At 36.0% G+C, this 16,730-nt stretch overlaps 1 protein-coding gene across 4 annotated transcripts in view; it reads right to left on the bottom strand.

The window, feature by feature from the left end:
* The window catches only part of stard8 (StAR related lipid transfer domain containing 8), a 61,034-nt gene extending 46,849 nt beyond the window's left edge, over positions 1-14,185 (bottom strand). The window contains exons 1-2 of one of the 4 annotated variants that reach the window (XM_084114371.1): positions 14,007-14,185; positions 12,429-12,459 (exon numbers count right to left, since the gene is read on the bottom strand). In XM_084114371.1, coding sequence (XP_083970497.1) covers positions 12,429-12,459; positions 14,007-14,051 — 76 coding nt within the window. In that variant the 5' untranslated portion in view covers positions 14,052-14,185. Of the gene's footprint in view, positions 1-863; positions 1,105-10,569; positions 10,898-12,428; positions 12,460-14,006 lie in introns of those variants that run through there. The other 3 variants (XM_084114369.1, XM_084114370.1, XM_084114372.1) reach the window with 3 other exon arrangements.
* Positions 14,186-16,730: the final 2,545 nt, after the last annotated feature.

The raw sequence follows: 16,730 nt of genomic DNA, 5'->3' as shown, positions 1-16,730 counted from the left end.
ATATTTTACACAATTTTAATATTTTTGTTTTTCACCGTATAAAAGGTTATCTTTATACTTCAAAAACATACAGGGTCTTTAAGGGGATCAGCATATTTGGGGGTCCGGACCATAAAAAGTGTGAAAACCCATGTACAATGGGAGCTGTGGAAAATGATAAGTTCAGAAAATAATACATTCAATTAAAATGTAATAATAAATAACAAAATCATAAAATAAATTATATATATTTATATATTATTTTTTATTTTAAAATAAAATAAAGTCTTTGGTTTAGTTTTAAAAAAAGAATAAAATTTGACATCAGTGCCATTCTGCTTTCATTTTCATTCTGCTTTCTAAAATGGTAAATGGTAAATGGACTGCATTTATATAGCGCTTTCACAGACCTATGGCCACCAAAGCGCTTTACATAGCCTCACATTCACCCATTCACACACCGACGGCGGTGTCAGCCATGCAAGGCGCCATCCAGCTCTTCTAAAGATAGAAAGATTCTAAAATCGCAAATTATTTTAATTTTACTGACAGATAAGACACACAAAAAGATGCAGTGTCAACTTAACAGAAAGTAAACATTATCCAGATTATATTTTACACATTTATCTTTCACTGTATATTCTAGAAAGGGGTCCCTCACAAGGAGGTCAAATTTGGAGATCTATGGCACCAAAGTTTGAAAAACCTTGATATATAGAATCTAATGCACATCAATAAAATCTTAAACAATTTTAAACACTCTAGCCTATATCTGAGTTCTAAATCAAATCACATAGCTACAGAAAACTAGCCAACTACCAGAGGCACTTAGTATGGAGACCGCAGCCAGATGCACTGAAGAATAAAGTGAGGTTAAAACTCACCGTGACCCTTTCGATGTTGTCGGGACGACTTCTCCATCCTAATCACTTAAACTCCAGTGGTCTAACATTACATGTTAACATTCAGGAGACACAGAAAAGTGCCTTCCACAGCCATTCAAACACCTAAAACCTGCTCATGACCAACATCTCACACATTTCCAAAAGGTTTTTATCCAAACAGAGCCATAGCAAAGAGTAACATTTAACCGTCTCCGAGCAGTGGAGTGGGATCTGATTTACTGTGGTGGCGGTATGAAGGGGAGGGGGTAGGGGGTTCGGCCCTTCCTGCCCACACCCCCACCCCCACCCATTTATACCATCTGGTTCCTGAGACCAAATGTTCGGCCATCAAAAACTCCTCCTCCACGTACCACACTACAGTCTGCGTGTGCTTGTGTGCACTAACATGCTCTATGAGTTCAACGCCATAATCCAGACAGCCTGTCATTAGCCTTATTTGGGTTGTGTGTTAGACCCTGAGGGACTGTTAGGTGCTTCATAAAGCCATTAAACTTGAAGTATAACAACCACCAACCCAAAAGCCCAACTGCAAACCTGCAATACTCAATTAAGGTGTGTGCATGTGTGTTTCGGTGCATTATTGTGCTGAAAGTAGGGGTGTGTGATACAATAGCAATTTTTTTAGCGATAATTAGAAATTTTTTGTTGAATGTGTTTTTGTGATTTTGATTTTTAAAAATAGTGAAACGCCGCCAGTAGGAGGTGGCAAATCACTTAACGAGTGAATTGGCTGCATTGGAATACGCATGCTTCCCTACTATATAGTAGAAGAAAAAAAGTATATGAAAAGAGTTATGTCAGAATTCACAGTATTCATAAAACATTAGGCAAGTACCTGAAAGTTTCTTAAGTGAGCATCCAATGGACAATTTTACTATGCCATGAGACCACAGGGGAGGAGTTGTGAAGAGATGCAAATGACGCTGGTATGATGAGCATACTTCCAGAAATCATTCAATGGGTTTGTTTGTAACTATTTGATTTGCGAAAGATAGCATAACCAGAAAATTGTTTGTCTAAAATGTAACTTACATTTTAACTTTTTGTTTACTGAACTGTGGTATAAAATCAATCACAATTTGCAATCGTGCTGATGTTCGTGAAAATAAATTGCAGTCTTGCTTGTGTTATATTGCTGATATAAATATAAGACAAAAACTCAAACTCATACATTATAGATCAACTAACATGATCATTATAAAGGTATTTAAATGACAAAACATTCACTTAAACCTATTTGGTGTTGCAGAATATCAGGTACTTTACTTTATAATATAGTTTACAAGTTTGTGAGTATTTTGGAAAAAAAGGAAAATTTAAATAAAAGCGATACATCAGTCATACAGCCCTACTGTGGCTGCGGTGTGTCACATGACAAGTATGATGCGTCGCCATGAAAATAATGTGATGTGTTCTAAAATAACGGTCGCCATAAAAAGCTCACGCTGGTGGCTCAGCTAGAATATGTTCAAATTACGTGCAAAATTAATATTGCCAATCCAGAGCTATAGTGTCCACACAGCTGACATGTTTTTCTGTTGTAGCTTATCCACGTTGTGTGCATGAAATAGACAATGAACAGTGCCATCGGTCGGAGAAGCACTAATTAAAGTCTGTTACGTCGGTTACTGATTTCGGCCCTCCAAAACCATTTTGGCCCAGTTTCGGCCAAGAATTTTTGGTAGCTGAAATTTCGGAGCATCCCTAATTCTAACTGCATTCTAAAACATTCATATTGTTTTTGCAAAGTATGTGACATAGCTACTCGATAATGTAATCTTGCACATAGTTGAAACAACAATTACAATATTATCGTAGATGAAACATATCGCAACCCCTTGCTGTACGGTGCAGAAAAGCCCAGGTTTTGGCATGAAAAGTAATTATGCATTCAAAATTCTATAGCTTTGAAAAATGACTGAGAGGAGTAGTTAAACGGAACAAGTGTCCTGCTGGTACTCAGTCAATTCTGATTGGATCAAAGTTCAGACAGTCTGTATAGTCATTTCCTGTTCCCTGGGATTTGCTGTCATTCCTTTGGTCCTGTGAGAATGAGGGGAGAGGAAAGGAGTGGTGAAGGAGAGGGGGGGAAAGGACAGACAGTTCAGGAAACAAGGGATCAGACAGGAAAGCACAAAAGAAAATGTCATGGCGCAAAAAGGGTGTGGTGCTGTCGTACACGCATCACTTCCTTTTCTATGGGCCTCTTTGATGTCTATCAGAAATCAGACACGCGACGCACACAAACAAACACATGCTTACACATCCCATCGTACACCTCAGATACAGAAAGATAGGGAGCAGGACCACGAGAGAATCACGATAGTGAGACAGACAGAGGATGTAATATAAAAGAGGAAATGAATGACAGGGAGTGACTCAGCTTTGACCTTATGATGGATACTAAAATACTCTGAAGCCAAATGCTAAAGGCAACATCAGCTCAATAACTGTGACAATTCGCTCGAAAACGGCTGTGACAATTTGTCCCCCTCTCAAACACACATTACTATACATATACACACCTATATATACACTGAGCTTTATCAGCACACACACGGACATACTGCTACACACAGCATTTCCACTTCAAACACATAAACACAGCATGACAAACACACACACACATACACAAATCGAGCAGGAAAACCGAAGTTGAAAGCCACTATGTGCTTTCTTGTGTACATTTTTAAGCAGTGTGCTTTAACTTGTTGCTAACCCAAAATATTTGCGGTGTCTAAAATGATCCAACTAGAGAAACAGATTCATTCAATTCATAAAATCAAGAAAAGAGCATCCAATTAAACACAACATGTACAAATGGTCTGCACAAAAATTCGGTCATATTTGACAAAGTGCAAATCGAATTGATTGGCCAGTCTTCTTTGTAGCGCAATTTAAATAAAATAAAAAATAAAAACCTTTAAAAAGATTAGCCTAAAACACCAATATATATATATAAAAAAAAAAAAGTCACATTAGCATGCACGTTTATCACAACAAATTTTCACACCAAACACTAGTTTTGGTGTGGATATGCCGTTAGGGTTGGGAACACAGGGAACCAGTTCTAATTCCGAGCGGGTTCCAAACACTGAAGAGTAACTGCACTAATAATTGACTAATTCGAACTACATTGCTCCGGGGCTCCACCTTCTTTGACATGGAAATCTTCTCTGGTTCATTTCTTCTGCTCAATCCGACAAGGTCATTCGCGAGTGAAAACATGAACATGCTGGAGAGCTGCTTTATTGGTCAAGTTGTAATTCTAATTGATAGCAAAACTGACACTGTTTTTCATGTTTAATACTGTATAGCTGCTTTCCCAGGTGAATAGGGTAAAAAAATATATACTAATAAATATCACCATACTTCACCAGTTGATTTGTTTAAATATGCAAATGACGCATTCATTGTCTAATTAAATATGCACTAATTTGCATACATTTCTAGAACAAAAATCTGAACATTAGATGAATTATTGTTTCAGTTATTTGATATATTAGAGCCAAAGGTTTTTACTGAGGGGATTTAGGATATCTCTATTTATCACTCCACAAATCAGAAAATACTGTCAACAGCCAAAAATAATAAAATATTCGCCATTTTTTTAGGAATAAAATGTTGAATAAAATCAGGAAAATTATATATGAACAAACCCCTTTGTAAAAACCTTCATAATATAGATAAGTTTGGTGTATGTAAGTCTTACTGAAGTGGAGATTTCCGGCTCAATGTAGGAGGAAAAACTCATTTTGAGAAAACGGCCTTTAAAGATATAGGCTATACTGTAATTGAAATCTACAGATGCAAATAGATATAGTGGTAAAGATAAAGATCTAAATGATACAGTTAAAAGTATTTTGGACGTTTTCTGGACACTAGTCTGAAAAAACACTTTATGAGAAGCCAAAAAGCCCATAATCTCAAAATTGACAGATGCATGAAAAAACACTGTTTTTGCCTGTAGTGTCTCCCCTTAACAAGGCCTCAGAATTTCAACACACACACAGATAACACAGTAATGAGAAGGAGAGATAATGAAACAGAATGTGAGAACATGTGTTACATGATCAACTTCCTTTTTCAGAGGATTGTGGGCTGTTTGCACTTTACTGTTTGTTTGCTTTGTACTTTCATGCCCTTGTATGTCAGTGTCTGTTGTGTTGATATGCAGTTCTTCTCACTTAATTTTTTGCAGCAGAGACTGAAAAACAGTGGTTTCCTCTGTGGCATTTTACCGTTGTCTGGATACAGATGACAAACATGTTCAGTTCAGCAGAAATCAACATCATCAAATACACCGTTATTCTTAGATGTACCCGAGTGCCATTTCGATTTAAAGTTAGTCTGCCAGACCACTCATCAGACCAATGTGACTTAGCCTAATCATCGACCCAACTGAGATCTCATTCACACAAGCTCGCATGTCACTGTTTGACTCCATTTTTTCCCCAAGTACTAACCTCTGACAGCCACACAGATGCAGTATTTGTCTCTGTGCAAACTGGATGTCAAATCGAACAGAACAGAACTCTTAATACTATCTATAAACAATATTATATTATATAAGGAATAATTGACGATGGGCCATTGAATTATTCGAAAAATAATGCATTATGCAGAAAGGTTTTTTGTCAAAATGCTTGTGTGTAGGACTAATTTCTTACGCATCAAGCCTCCATTGCTGGAGAGAGAGAGAGAGAGAGAGAGAGAGAGAGAGCGCCTGTGCATCTCTCAACATTATTCGGCAGCACCTTCTCTAATAAAGTTTATGTTCTCCATGAACAACGCCAATACCTCGCTAGTGAGAAATCTCATGTAGCTTTTAAGTTGTTAAACTATTTTACTGATAAAATCGTCAGAGCTGCCAACACTTTGACAACATGTTTCTGTGTGTCTGTACTGTATGTGTGCGCGTTTGAGTGGGAGAGCGGGAGAAAAAAACTTAATTTTTTGGTAAAAAACATGGAAATAATTTGTCATTTTTAATCCTATTGTTTAACATTTTATTTGCTTGGTAAGTGTTGTTGTGGGTTTTGGTTCTTTTGTTGTTATAATCTGTAAGGAGTAGGACATTTGAAATAACTGAAATCATTTGGCGATGTGATATAGAGCTGTAATGCGGTCAAGACCTGCCTGGAACTACTTTAGGCGTGCGTTTCCCTGAAAATAATTGCACAATGCACATCTTAGAACATTCAACCAATCAGATTCAAGCATTCAACAGCCCCGTAATATAAAATATTTTATAACATATAATATTTGAATGTTTTTTTAAGTCTCTTATGCTCACCAAGACTGCACTTATTTAATCAAAAAACACTCAAAAAGTATTATTGTGTGTGAAGTAGTATTACAATTTAAAGTAACAGTTTTCTATTTTAATATATATATGAATATAATACATAAAAATATATAAAATGTGATGGCAAAGCTGAATTTTCAGCAGCCATTACTACAGTCTTCAGTAGCTATGTTTTCATCCACCTGTTTTATGCGCATGTTGGGATATCGCATAAAAAAGGCTGGATGGAACTGGCAAGATGTGCATACATCCTAAAAATGGCCATTAAAAAAAGTATACATACTCAATTGTGGCGGACACATTTTTTATCCGATAAGAAGACGTGCATAAACTATGATGGAAACATTTACAGAATAAGTCCCTCGATGCGCAACCAAAAACTCAACAGTGGATGTGACTGGACTAACAAGCAGACTAATTTCATTGCAAAGCATCTCAAATGTTGGTTTGATCATTCTGAAATGTCTGAAACAAAGTATTAGAATGATCTGATATAATGACCTCCCAGAAGTGTATCACATGATCGCATTCCCAAACACCAGGCATCCGATCTCAAGATTAGATGTCAACATTTCGTCTGCACGCCCTGAGACACAAGTCATTTATGATAAAAAGAGCCTCAGTTTCTTCCCTGATTGCAGCAACTTCCAATTTTATTACAAATATTCTTATATGTTGAATGAAATTATTCTTATATGATTGTTTGGTGCTCAATAAACATTTCTTATTATCATTAAAGTTGAAAACAGTTACTAAAAACAGCTACTTAAAGGAGAACTCCGGTCAATTTTAACATTGAGCTCATTTTTTTGCTGAGCTCAACGACAAAAATCGGTGTTGCCTACACCGTGTTATCCTCTTTTTAAAATTTGCACCCTGTTGACTTCAATGGGGCAAGTTTTAAACCTGCTTTTAGCCTCTTAACATCCTTGATGTGTCATTACAAGTGCCCAGCCATTGTGAGTGATTCCTTCAGAGTGAACGCGGTGAATCTGACTGCAGTAGATGTGAAAGATATGAATAAAAGTGATGTTAATTCAGCCAGCGCACATACCTGTATTTACTTCCTGTTTTCGGTCGAAGTCCATAGTAATCGATTGTCGAGTTCACGCACGTGATCATAGGTAACTAAGCAACAGTGGAGAACTCGACAATCGACTACTGTGGACTTCGACCGAAAACAGGAAATAAATACAGGTATAAGCGCTGGTCGAATTAACTTCATTTTTATTCATATCTTTCACATCTACTGCAGTCAGATTCACCGCGTTCACTCTGAAGGAATCACTCACTATGGCTGGGCACTTGTAATGACACATCAAGGATGTGGTTCTTCAAACAATATTTTTGTGTAAAACCTTTTTTTTTTTTTAAGATTCTCTGAGGAATATAAAGTTCAAAAGAACAAAATTTATTTGAAATATAATTTTGTAATAGAACAGAATGCATAATTTAATTTTGATCAATTTAATGCATCTTTGCAAAGTAAAAAAAAAAATCGTACTGACCCCAAACTTTTGAACAGTAATGTATTTATTATATATAATTATATATGTAATATTAATATCCTTTGTTATTAAGTTTACATTGTAAAACTATTGAGAATATTTATAGATGTACAGAGTAATTATTTTGCACATTATATTTTAATTTTATTTAATACATTTTACTGTAAGAAAGACAATGAAACATTTGACTACTACTTAATGCATATTTTCATTATCTTAAAAAATATTTTGAGGTCAAGCAATTGGAAGATCCCTACATTTTGAATAAAGAATATAAAAACCAGACAGACTTACATTTTCCTGGCCTTTAACAGTCATCACTAATCTCAAGGAAATACTCCAAGGAAAAAAACTGTCAATCCAGCCTTTTTCCCCTCTCTCTTCTTTATTCCTGTAATATGTATATTTCATGTACTTTTTATGTTGCAACACTGGATTTTCACGCCTTGCTTCCTCTCAGCTGACTTTCTATGTTACTACTGTATCATGACCTGATCATCCACAGGCTCAAACCATAAAGTCACACCAGCACATGACATGCTCACTGCCTGCATCCAAAAGGGTCATGTCATATACCTTCCACTCTACAAATACTTCTGAATGATCCCAACATTTAAAAATAATTGCTAGTTTACTTGTACAAGATCCTTGATCATAACAATCTGATCTGTACAGTTTGTACATTGCACATTCACTCACAAACAATGCACAATGCAATGAAGTTTTTCAAAGAGGCTGTTATATTGAATGAAGGTCCACTTAAAACTATATTGGATTCAACAGGAAAACATGAGCTCAAAATGTTAATCTCATTTTGAATGCAAAGCAGGCATTTACATAGGACTCTTTAAAGACACAGCTCCAAAATAAATAATAATTTAATTCTAAAAGTTAGAGGTAGGAAAATGTTCATTAAAAATTAAATTATATAATAAATAATAAATTATATTATAATACTTTAGCCTTTAAGTCATCAGAAATGCTGACAGGGCTCGACAATAAGGACTGCCCGATGTCCCCGGCGTCAGCGTAAACAACACTCTGGGACAGTAGACAGAACTGTCACTTGCCCGATTATATAATTGACCGTTATTCCTAGTGAAGTGTAAATTGTTGTAATTTCTTAATGAATTTAGAATGTAGTGGTCAGTTTACTGAAATTAAGCAGGCCGACTAATGCGACCTCCGGAGGATGCAGCCTTCAAAATGAGACGGCCATAGTCTGTCTTAAGTGAACGTAAACAGTTCACTTCGTAAAAAGCATGAAAAGCAATGTTTATTTCATTTGTATGTTTGTTCAATTGTATTTATTTATTGTATTTATTTGTGCTATTGCTCATAATTTGATTATTTGTTATTTTATTACTGACAGTTTACTTGTCTTCAACAACATTTGAAATTTATACGAGTCAGGCTAGTAGTTTTTGGAGTCATCATAACCTTATTTATTAAGGTTATGGGTCAAAAACAACAAAAACAAAAACAAAAACTAGGCCTATTTTATTTAATGTGGCAGGGTCTGTGAAAGTTTTGGCAGGGCAAGTAAAAATTAGCTGGCCCTTATAGTTAAGTCCTGACTGTTTATGTAATAGCCTACTCTCTGTTCACGGATAAACATGATCCTCACATGCTCATCAAACAAATCACATGAAAGAGGAAATGCAAATTCTCTGTAAAACAATAGAAGCAAACAATTCCAACATGATACAACTAGGCTATTTAAAAGGACAGGCGGTGCACTTCCAAACCGGGTTAATTGCAGCAACTGGAAAACTCATCAATATTATCAGAGTCTCTATAGAAATAGGAAACTAGCACTGTCATGTTTGTAATGAGATCAGCAGAAGGTTGCCTCATAAATCAAAAAAAGAAAGAAAAAAAAGTAAGGATTATTATAAAACCAAACATGAGAACTTCTCATGTTTGGTTTTATAATAATCCTTACTTTGAGAACACACAGATATGTCAGTTATGTTAATTGAAAGCAATTTAAGATTCTCTCACACTCTTTCTTTCTCCAGATAAAAGCCTTTTAGGCAACCAAAGTGGTTATTAAAAGCGCTGCGTTAATGTATATTTATGCACAGACAGTGACCATGTCTCAAATCCTAATGAGGTACCAACCTAGCACTTCTGAGCATCACATGCAGCTATCTAGGTAGGAAGCTCATTGGTATATTGAGACACATACAGTATAAACTCAAGGAGACTGGTGTAGGCTACTGTAAACTGATCTCTCACTGCCTCACTCACACCTAGCTCTCTGTGTTACCCACAGTCGCGTGCGTGTGGTTGTTGGCCTCTAAAATGAATGAATAGATCTTTTATTTCAGCTGCATGCAAAAACGTGGCAGCGCGTGCACACTCAAGTAGCCTGATCCATGGGAACCACAGTTATTGTTTCAACAAAAAAACTCTAAATCGGCTTAGTAAACTTTGTATTAGCCGGCTGTCATCAAAAATAAATAAATTAAAATGGAAATAAAATTCTAACACGATCTGGGATTCCTTACACAGAACTAATCAATAACTTGACAAACCATATGCTATTGGCGGAAACCATGGTTACCACGGTAAATTTCAGAGGATTCGTCAATGCATGAAGGAAACCTCAAGGGTTCGTTTCATTATTGCAACCAAGTCACTGATACACATAAATATACAATATTTCATTACATCTTTTATGATGTAACAAACATATGTCATTTATTATTATATTAAATGCTCATAATAACCGTATATAAAGCATACTTGGAAAGACTTTCGAGCTCTGTTGGAAGGTTATAAATGGACTGACTCGTTTCTCTCACCCGATACCTTTAGAAATCCACACTCTCTGTAAAAACAACCGTTTGTCTGCATAACTTACCCGCTATTTGCCGCTGTTTCGCCTTCCTTCGCAGTAAAGTCAGGGCTCTGTATGTAGAATCTCTGAACTGTGAAGTTAGAGATCGCGCCTGTTGGCCATTGCAGATTTTATCCATTTCCAAACTCCTTCGCTAACTCTCTCCTGACTTCTGAACCCAACTTTTAACCCTGGACCTCTTCTTTCTGAGACTCTAATGCGTTCGAGGTCTTATCCTGAGACGGAGCAGTGATTATTCATGCTGTTTCTTCATTATGTTAGCGCTATCGTTTCATTTTTAAAAAAAAAAACTCTCATTAAAAGGACTTTACGTGGACGCTGTAACGCGTGTAACCAAAAACCGCTAAGCATCACGGGACATGAAGTCTCTTTACGCGTGCGTCTTTTGACTGTACTAGTAGTTTCCGTCAAGAAGGCTAGCGGTCTTTTTTAACAACCCTGAGATATTTGATGTGTATTGTAGTTTTTTTATGTTTCTTCATGCAATGGACACGTTAAATGCCCACCAGTCAAGTTCATTACTTGTGCTAAGGACAAAATAATAACCTAATAAACGTCTAATATAAACATTGATCCAGCGATATTGTGTCCCCAAATGTTATTTGACAACATATTTTTTAATAATTAAATGTTTTCTTAAAAATAATGATTTCTGGACAAAAGGTTTGATGCTGCCATAATAGGGTGAATGTAACAACAAATTAAAAATAATTCAGTATTTAAATAATCCAGCCTGGTTCAAAGGCTCCTGATGCTCTGCCATTGTGGACTGATACTTTTTCCTGACTTTGATCTGAATGACAGTGTAAATATACAAAGTAAATATCTCACACTTATGGTATGTGCTTGACCAAACTATGTGACTAAATAAAGATCTAATCTGAAGATCAATGAGAAGAACATTTCTAAAGTTTGTTCACATGCCAGAGATTGAACAGTGACGAGATGAAGCAATCACATTGAGTGAATAACCATTAAAAGGAAAGACACTTGCAGTAGGCTATTTAAAAAACAAAAAAAAACACACAAAAAAAACCAATCACCCATGTGGACTAAAGATGGCTTGTCTGTGTGTAATTTACACCAAAAGAACCACATGCATTAGTCTGTTTGCTGAGCTTATTCATTTGCAAACTAGGTTGAACTACAAACATTCATAAAATTCTAATGAGACAAATAAAACATAACCATAATGTCCCATCAGAAACTGAATACGGTGTGCCCTAAAATATATGTTCCCCAAGGGGGCTGAGTACATATTTGTTAGTCTGATTATTTTTTAAACTAGAACAAGAAAATGCTTCTAGTCTTTTTTTAATTTTCCTGTAAAGATCAGCAGGTAATCATAAAACATATAATATAAAAAATAAACATAAAGCTATAACTTTTGTGTTTTTATATTCAAGCACTTCCAGAGAGTGGCTCCTAAAATGGCACACACAAGGAACCCATGTGCCTCACAGTCTACTAGTCTGTGGTGAATAATTAGACATTAGATATCTACCATGCCATCTGAGGTGTGTTATAAATAGTATGATCTACTTTCTGTGTCACGTGATCCTACCATTACTTTCCTAAAATGCAACTGGGTGACATCTACAGTAGATGACTGCACTGAGTGGGTAGAGGTCAAGGAGAACATCTCAAACTATATAGATTATGAGATATCATGAAAGTAGCGTCAGAGTTTTAAATTAACAGTGATATAGCAGAGAGAGAGTTACATATAGAACCATTCTTAGGTTGTTTCAGGCTGAACTGTGTCCACATCACATCACACTATAGTTGCTATAGCAGCAGCCATAATGTGGTTATAAAGCCATTCTATAGCTATACAGTATAATAGAATCTCACGTCCTTACCTGAGCGCTGGACACGACAGCAAGTCAGCTTCTGAAACATCAGGAAAAATTGTACATTCATATTTGATGAAATCTAACAACAAGATCTGTGTCTTTCTCTGTGCACTTTCACTTTGTGCTTCAGCATCACCTTGATAAAATAAACCCTCAACAAGGAGGCATGAAGTACAATTTTTACGCTGTAAGGCAATACACACTTTTCTTCAGAATAAATTCAAAGTCAAATAGCTTTATATGGCTTATATACAGGGTCAGCAAGATTTTTATTTGTGTATTTGAAATGTAATGCTTTTTTAAGTAAAGAAGCAAAAGGTGATCAAAAATGACTGTAAGGACATTGATAATGTTATGGACTATTTCTATTTCAAATAAATGCTGTTCTTTTGAACTTCCTATTCCTTATATATAATTCAGAAAAAACATGTATCATAGTTTCCACAAAAATATTAAGCAGCACAAATGTTTTCAAATGATAATAATAAGAAATGTTTCTTGAGCAGAAAATCAGCATATTAGAATGATTTCTGAAGGATCATGTGACACAAATTATGCTGAAAATTCAGCTTTGACATCACAGGAATAAATTACTTTTTAAAAATATTAAAGAACGCATTTAATTATTTCTCAAATCAAATAGTCTTGGTGAGCATAAAAGACTTAGTGTGTATACTTGTGTATATGTGTATACACACATACATATAGTACAAATATATAGTACAGTAAATTTATTCCAACTCTGACATTCTGCCCAATATAAACTTTTTCGCAAGGAAGGATATTGTATAAATGATGACAAAATGTAATTAAGATTCATTCTTCAATTTTCTGTTATCCTTCAAATTAAGGAAACTGTTAGAGTAGCAGTGTCTGTTGAGTGTGCAACTGAATCAAAGTGTTTTTCTCCAGTAATTTCAGTTGAACAGACATTCCACTGTATCCTAAGTCTGCAACGGAAAAAAAAAGTAAATATATCAGGATCTCTCACTTAGGAACGTTGTGATGTCATGGGTTTTGCAGTGTAGCCCATTGGCTGAGCAATGCGGAAAGGCTGAAAGGGGGCTTTTAAAAAGATGTTGCCCTGGTAACAGAGTTTTGGCCGGCTCTCACTAGTCAGTGAGTGAGTCCAGTTCAGCAAATTATAATTTCCTACGCCCACTGCATCAGCCCAAACACTTACACATGCTCACAAAGTGCCTTCTAACAACTATTCACACAGTATATATGCTATAAAACATTCCTTTTGACTCCAACTGACAATTATAAACTTTTGAAAGTTGTTTCCCTCACACAGAAAGTACTGTGGTGGTACTATGACAGTATATATGATATTCATATGGCATGATTTTCAAAGAAAACTATGTCCAAAAATGCCTAAAAACATGGTAAGATCATGGTAACTTTTGGTACTTTTTTGTTAGTGTTCAGTGCCTGCAACGACACAGAGCTGTTTTAATTCTTAAATAGACCTGGTCCTGACAGCTGTCAATCAAAGCATAACTCACAGTTTTCTCATGCTTTTAAATCTATACTTTGTGTTTTGTGCATCTCTCTTTCTCTCATTCTCTCGCTCTGTCTTACCTTAGCCTGGTTGACGAAAGCTCTTAGACAGTTTACAAAAGCCATGTTCACAGGTACCCACACTGAGGGTCAGTTCAAAAGGTCAAGGGTGAACAGCCATGAAGGTTGCCGTGTTTGAGTCTATGCAGATTAACGGCTCTCTGAGAGTCTTATGGTCCTGAGCTCAACGGCTTGAAGAGGCAGATAGGGAGGGGCCACAAGGCCATATTTCAGCTGGCCAAGAGGAGAGATTCTCTGCATACCACTGTAGCTAGCGCTAAATGCTAACACACAAAGAGAACAGCATAGAAGCCCAGCTGGTCTGCTGTCAGAACAGAGACCTCACAGGGCATAGCACACCATAGCAAACTTTAAAGTCATTCCAACCTCCTATTATTTTCTTTCTTCACTGAAATACAAAAGGTAATGCTATAGCCAGAATTAGCCACTCTTGTATTACACCATTTCTAATTAATCACAAGGATGAAGGAGACCCTTAACTATTAAATAACTTCTGAAGACTTGAAATATAGCATATATGGACCACTTTTATTGTGGTTTTTTGTAGGTTGGAATAATTGCATATTTTTTGGGTCAACATACAGACTATATGCAAAGTAAACAGTCAGATAAAAAAATATATATTCAGATTCAGCTAGCTTTATTAAAGCTGGCTGTGCATTGCAAAACCATGACATGTTTACAAAATGAACCAACAATATTTGACTTACAATATTTACTAGAAGTATAATTTCAATCATTTAACAATACATACCATACCATACCAACTTTTTTTCTTAAGCACTTTACAACAACCAAAGTTGACCAAAGTGCTGTACAGAAAAATAAACATAAACATAATGTACAATTAATAACCACACAATAAAAACATTCAAAGTAACAAATTAAATCAAGTAAATAAAGTCGACATCTTACTAGGGGTCAAAAGCCAAAGAGAAAAGATGGGTTTTAAGAAGGGTTTTAAAAACAGATAAAGAGGCGGCCTGCTTAACATGCAAAGGCAGATCATTCCATAGTTTAGGGGCAGACACAGCAAAGGCACGGTTCCCTCTGAGCTTACGCTTAGTTTTAGGCACAGTCAGGAGCAGCTGATCATCATTTGCATGTCTACATTTGCATGTCTACTGTTCATTGATGTTGGTTGATGGTATTATGACATGAAGACAAGCAAATGAAATGTTTAAATGATCACTGACTGGTGTAACACCTACTGTAAATCGCAATACACAAAGAACGCAATGTGTACAAGTGCATTTGTGCACATTATAAATTAAACAGTTTAAATGATATAAAATTAAGCCAGTGTTTCTGTTCACACATTTTGGATGCCCCCCTTCAACTGTCTAGTTCATTAGTAGAGGCTTCAAGACCTCTAATGTGTGTATCAGATAAGTGTGACTTTGAAAATGTGCTGTGTTGGCGTTCCCTTTGTTGGGAAACACTACCTTATACCACAAATGAAGATGTGGAAAAAAAGTACTTAAGTGACTGAGATGGCATGAAGACAAAACCACCTTAAAGCCAAAAATCGATGAACACACTAAAACATGAAAGCGATTTGACACCTCAGCTCTGTTTCTGACTATTAGATCCCTGCAGGCGAACAGACACACATCTGTTTAGTCATCAGTTGCTCTCTTGAGAACCTGCACCCACTCTTGTTATGTATCAAAAACACAGAAAACAGTGTTTTCAATCTCCCACTCGAACATGCCAGAGATCTCTTACACACACACACACACACGTACACACGTACACACACACACGTACACACGTACACACACACACACACACACACACACACACACACACACACACACACACACACACACACACACACACTCCTTTACACAGGCCTACACAAACACTCCTTTACACAGGCCTACACAAACACTCCTTTACACAGGCCTACACAAACACTTCTTTACACAGGCCTACAGTATATGAATGTATCCCTGAGTCCCATAAGCACCTACCTCAGCAGATTTTCCTCTAACTCATTTGGGATATCATTCTGCTTATTTTAAGTAATTTGGACTTTATTCACTATTTATCACTACACAGACAGGACCAGTAGAATTTATTTCCAAAATTTCACTCATTGCATAGAGAAACTCCCATAGCAACCTGGTGTAAAGTGCCTTCCTTTAAATGCACCGGTGTTGGTTTATGCCTGGGTTCTTGTGGGGATTAAACAAGACCCCTCAATATTAAAATGTTCTATTATTGTGTGCAGGCAGTTTTATTATTTTCAGAGCTAATTACAGTAATAAAGATGTTAAATGCCTTTATGGTTAATTTTTTGACTCAGGCACTCTGATTAAAAACCTAGGGACAAAAACATAATTTCCAAGTCATGAATTTTCATTTGTATTTGTCACCCTGCAATATCCCATCAAAAAACAACAATTAACATAATTCTTTCATCATCATTCTCATCATCTCTGTTTCTCTGTCAAACTGTGTTTTAGAACTAAACACAGAGAAAAAAAATACTGTAAATGACCTGTCAATCAATATTCACTCACTTAAATGATTTGACTCATTCTAGCTCAATCAGAAAGAAAAATGACTAATCAATTTCTCAGCCAGTGCAGACTACAATATGCGGTCCTTTATTATTTCCAAACTCGCAAAATTACTTACTGAATGAGTTTTTTTTTTTTTTTTTACATTATATAATTCAAAGGCACACTATGGAATATTTCCCCATCTAATACAATT

Source organism: Abramis brama (genome assembly GCF_963993115.1).
Source record: "Abramis brama genome assembly, chromosome: 5".
In the NCBI taxonomy this organism is placed as follows: domain Eukaryota; kingdom Metazoa; phylum Chordata; class Actinopteri; order Cypriniformes; family Leuciscidae; genus Abramis; species Abramis brama.
Note: the sequence above shows the minus strand (reverse complement) of the source record. Positions and strands in the feature narration are given on the sequence as shown.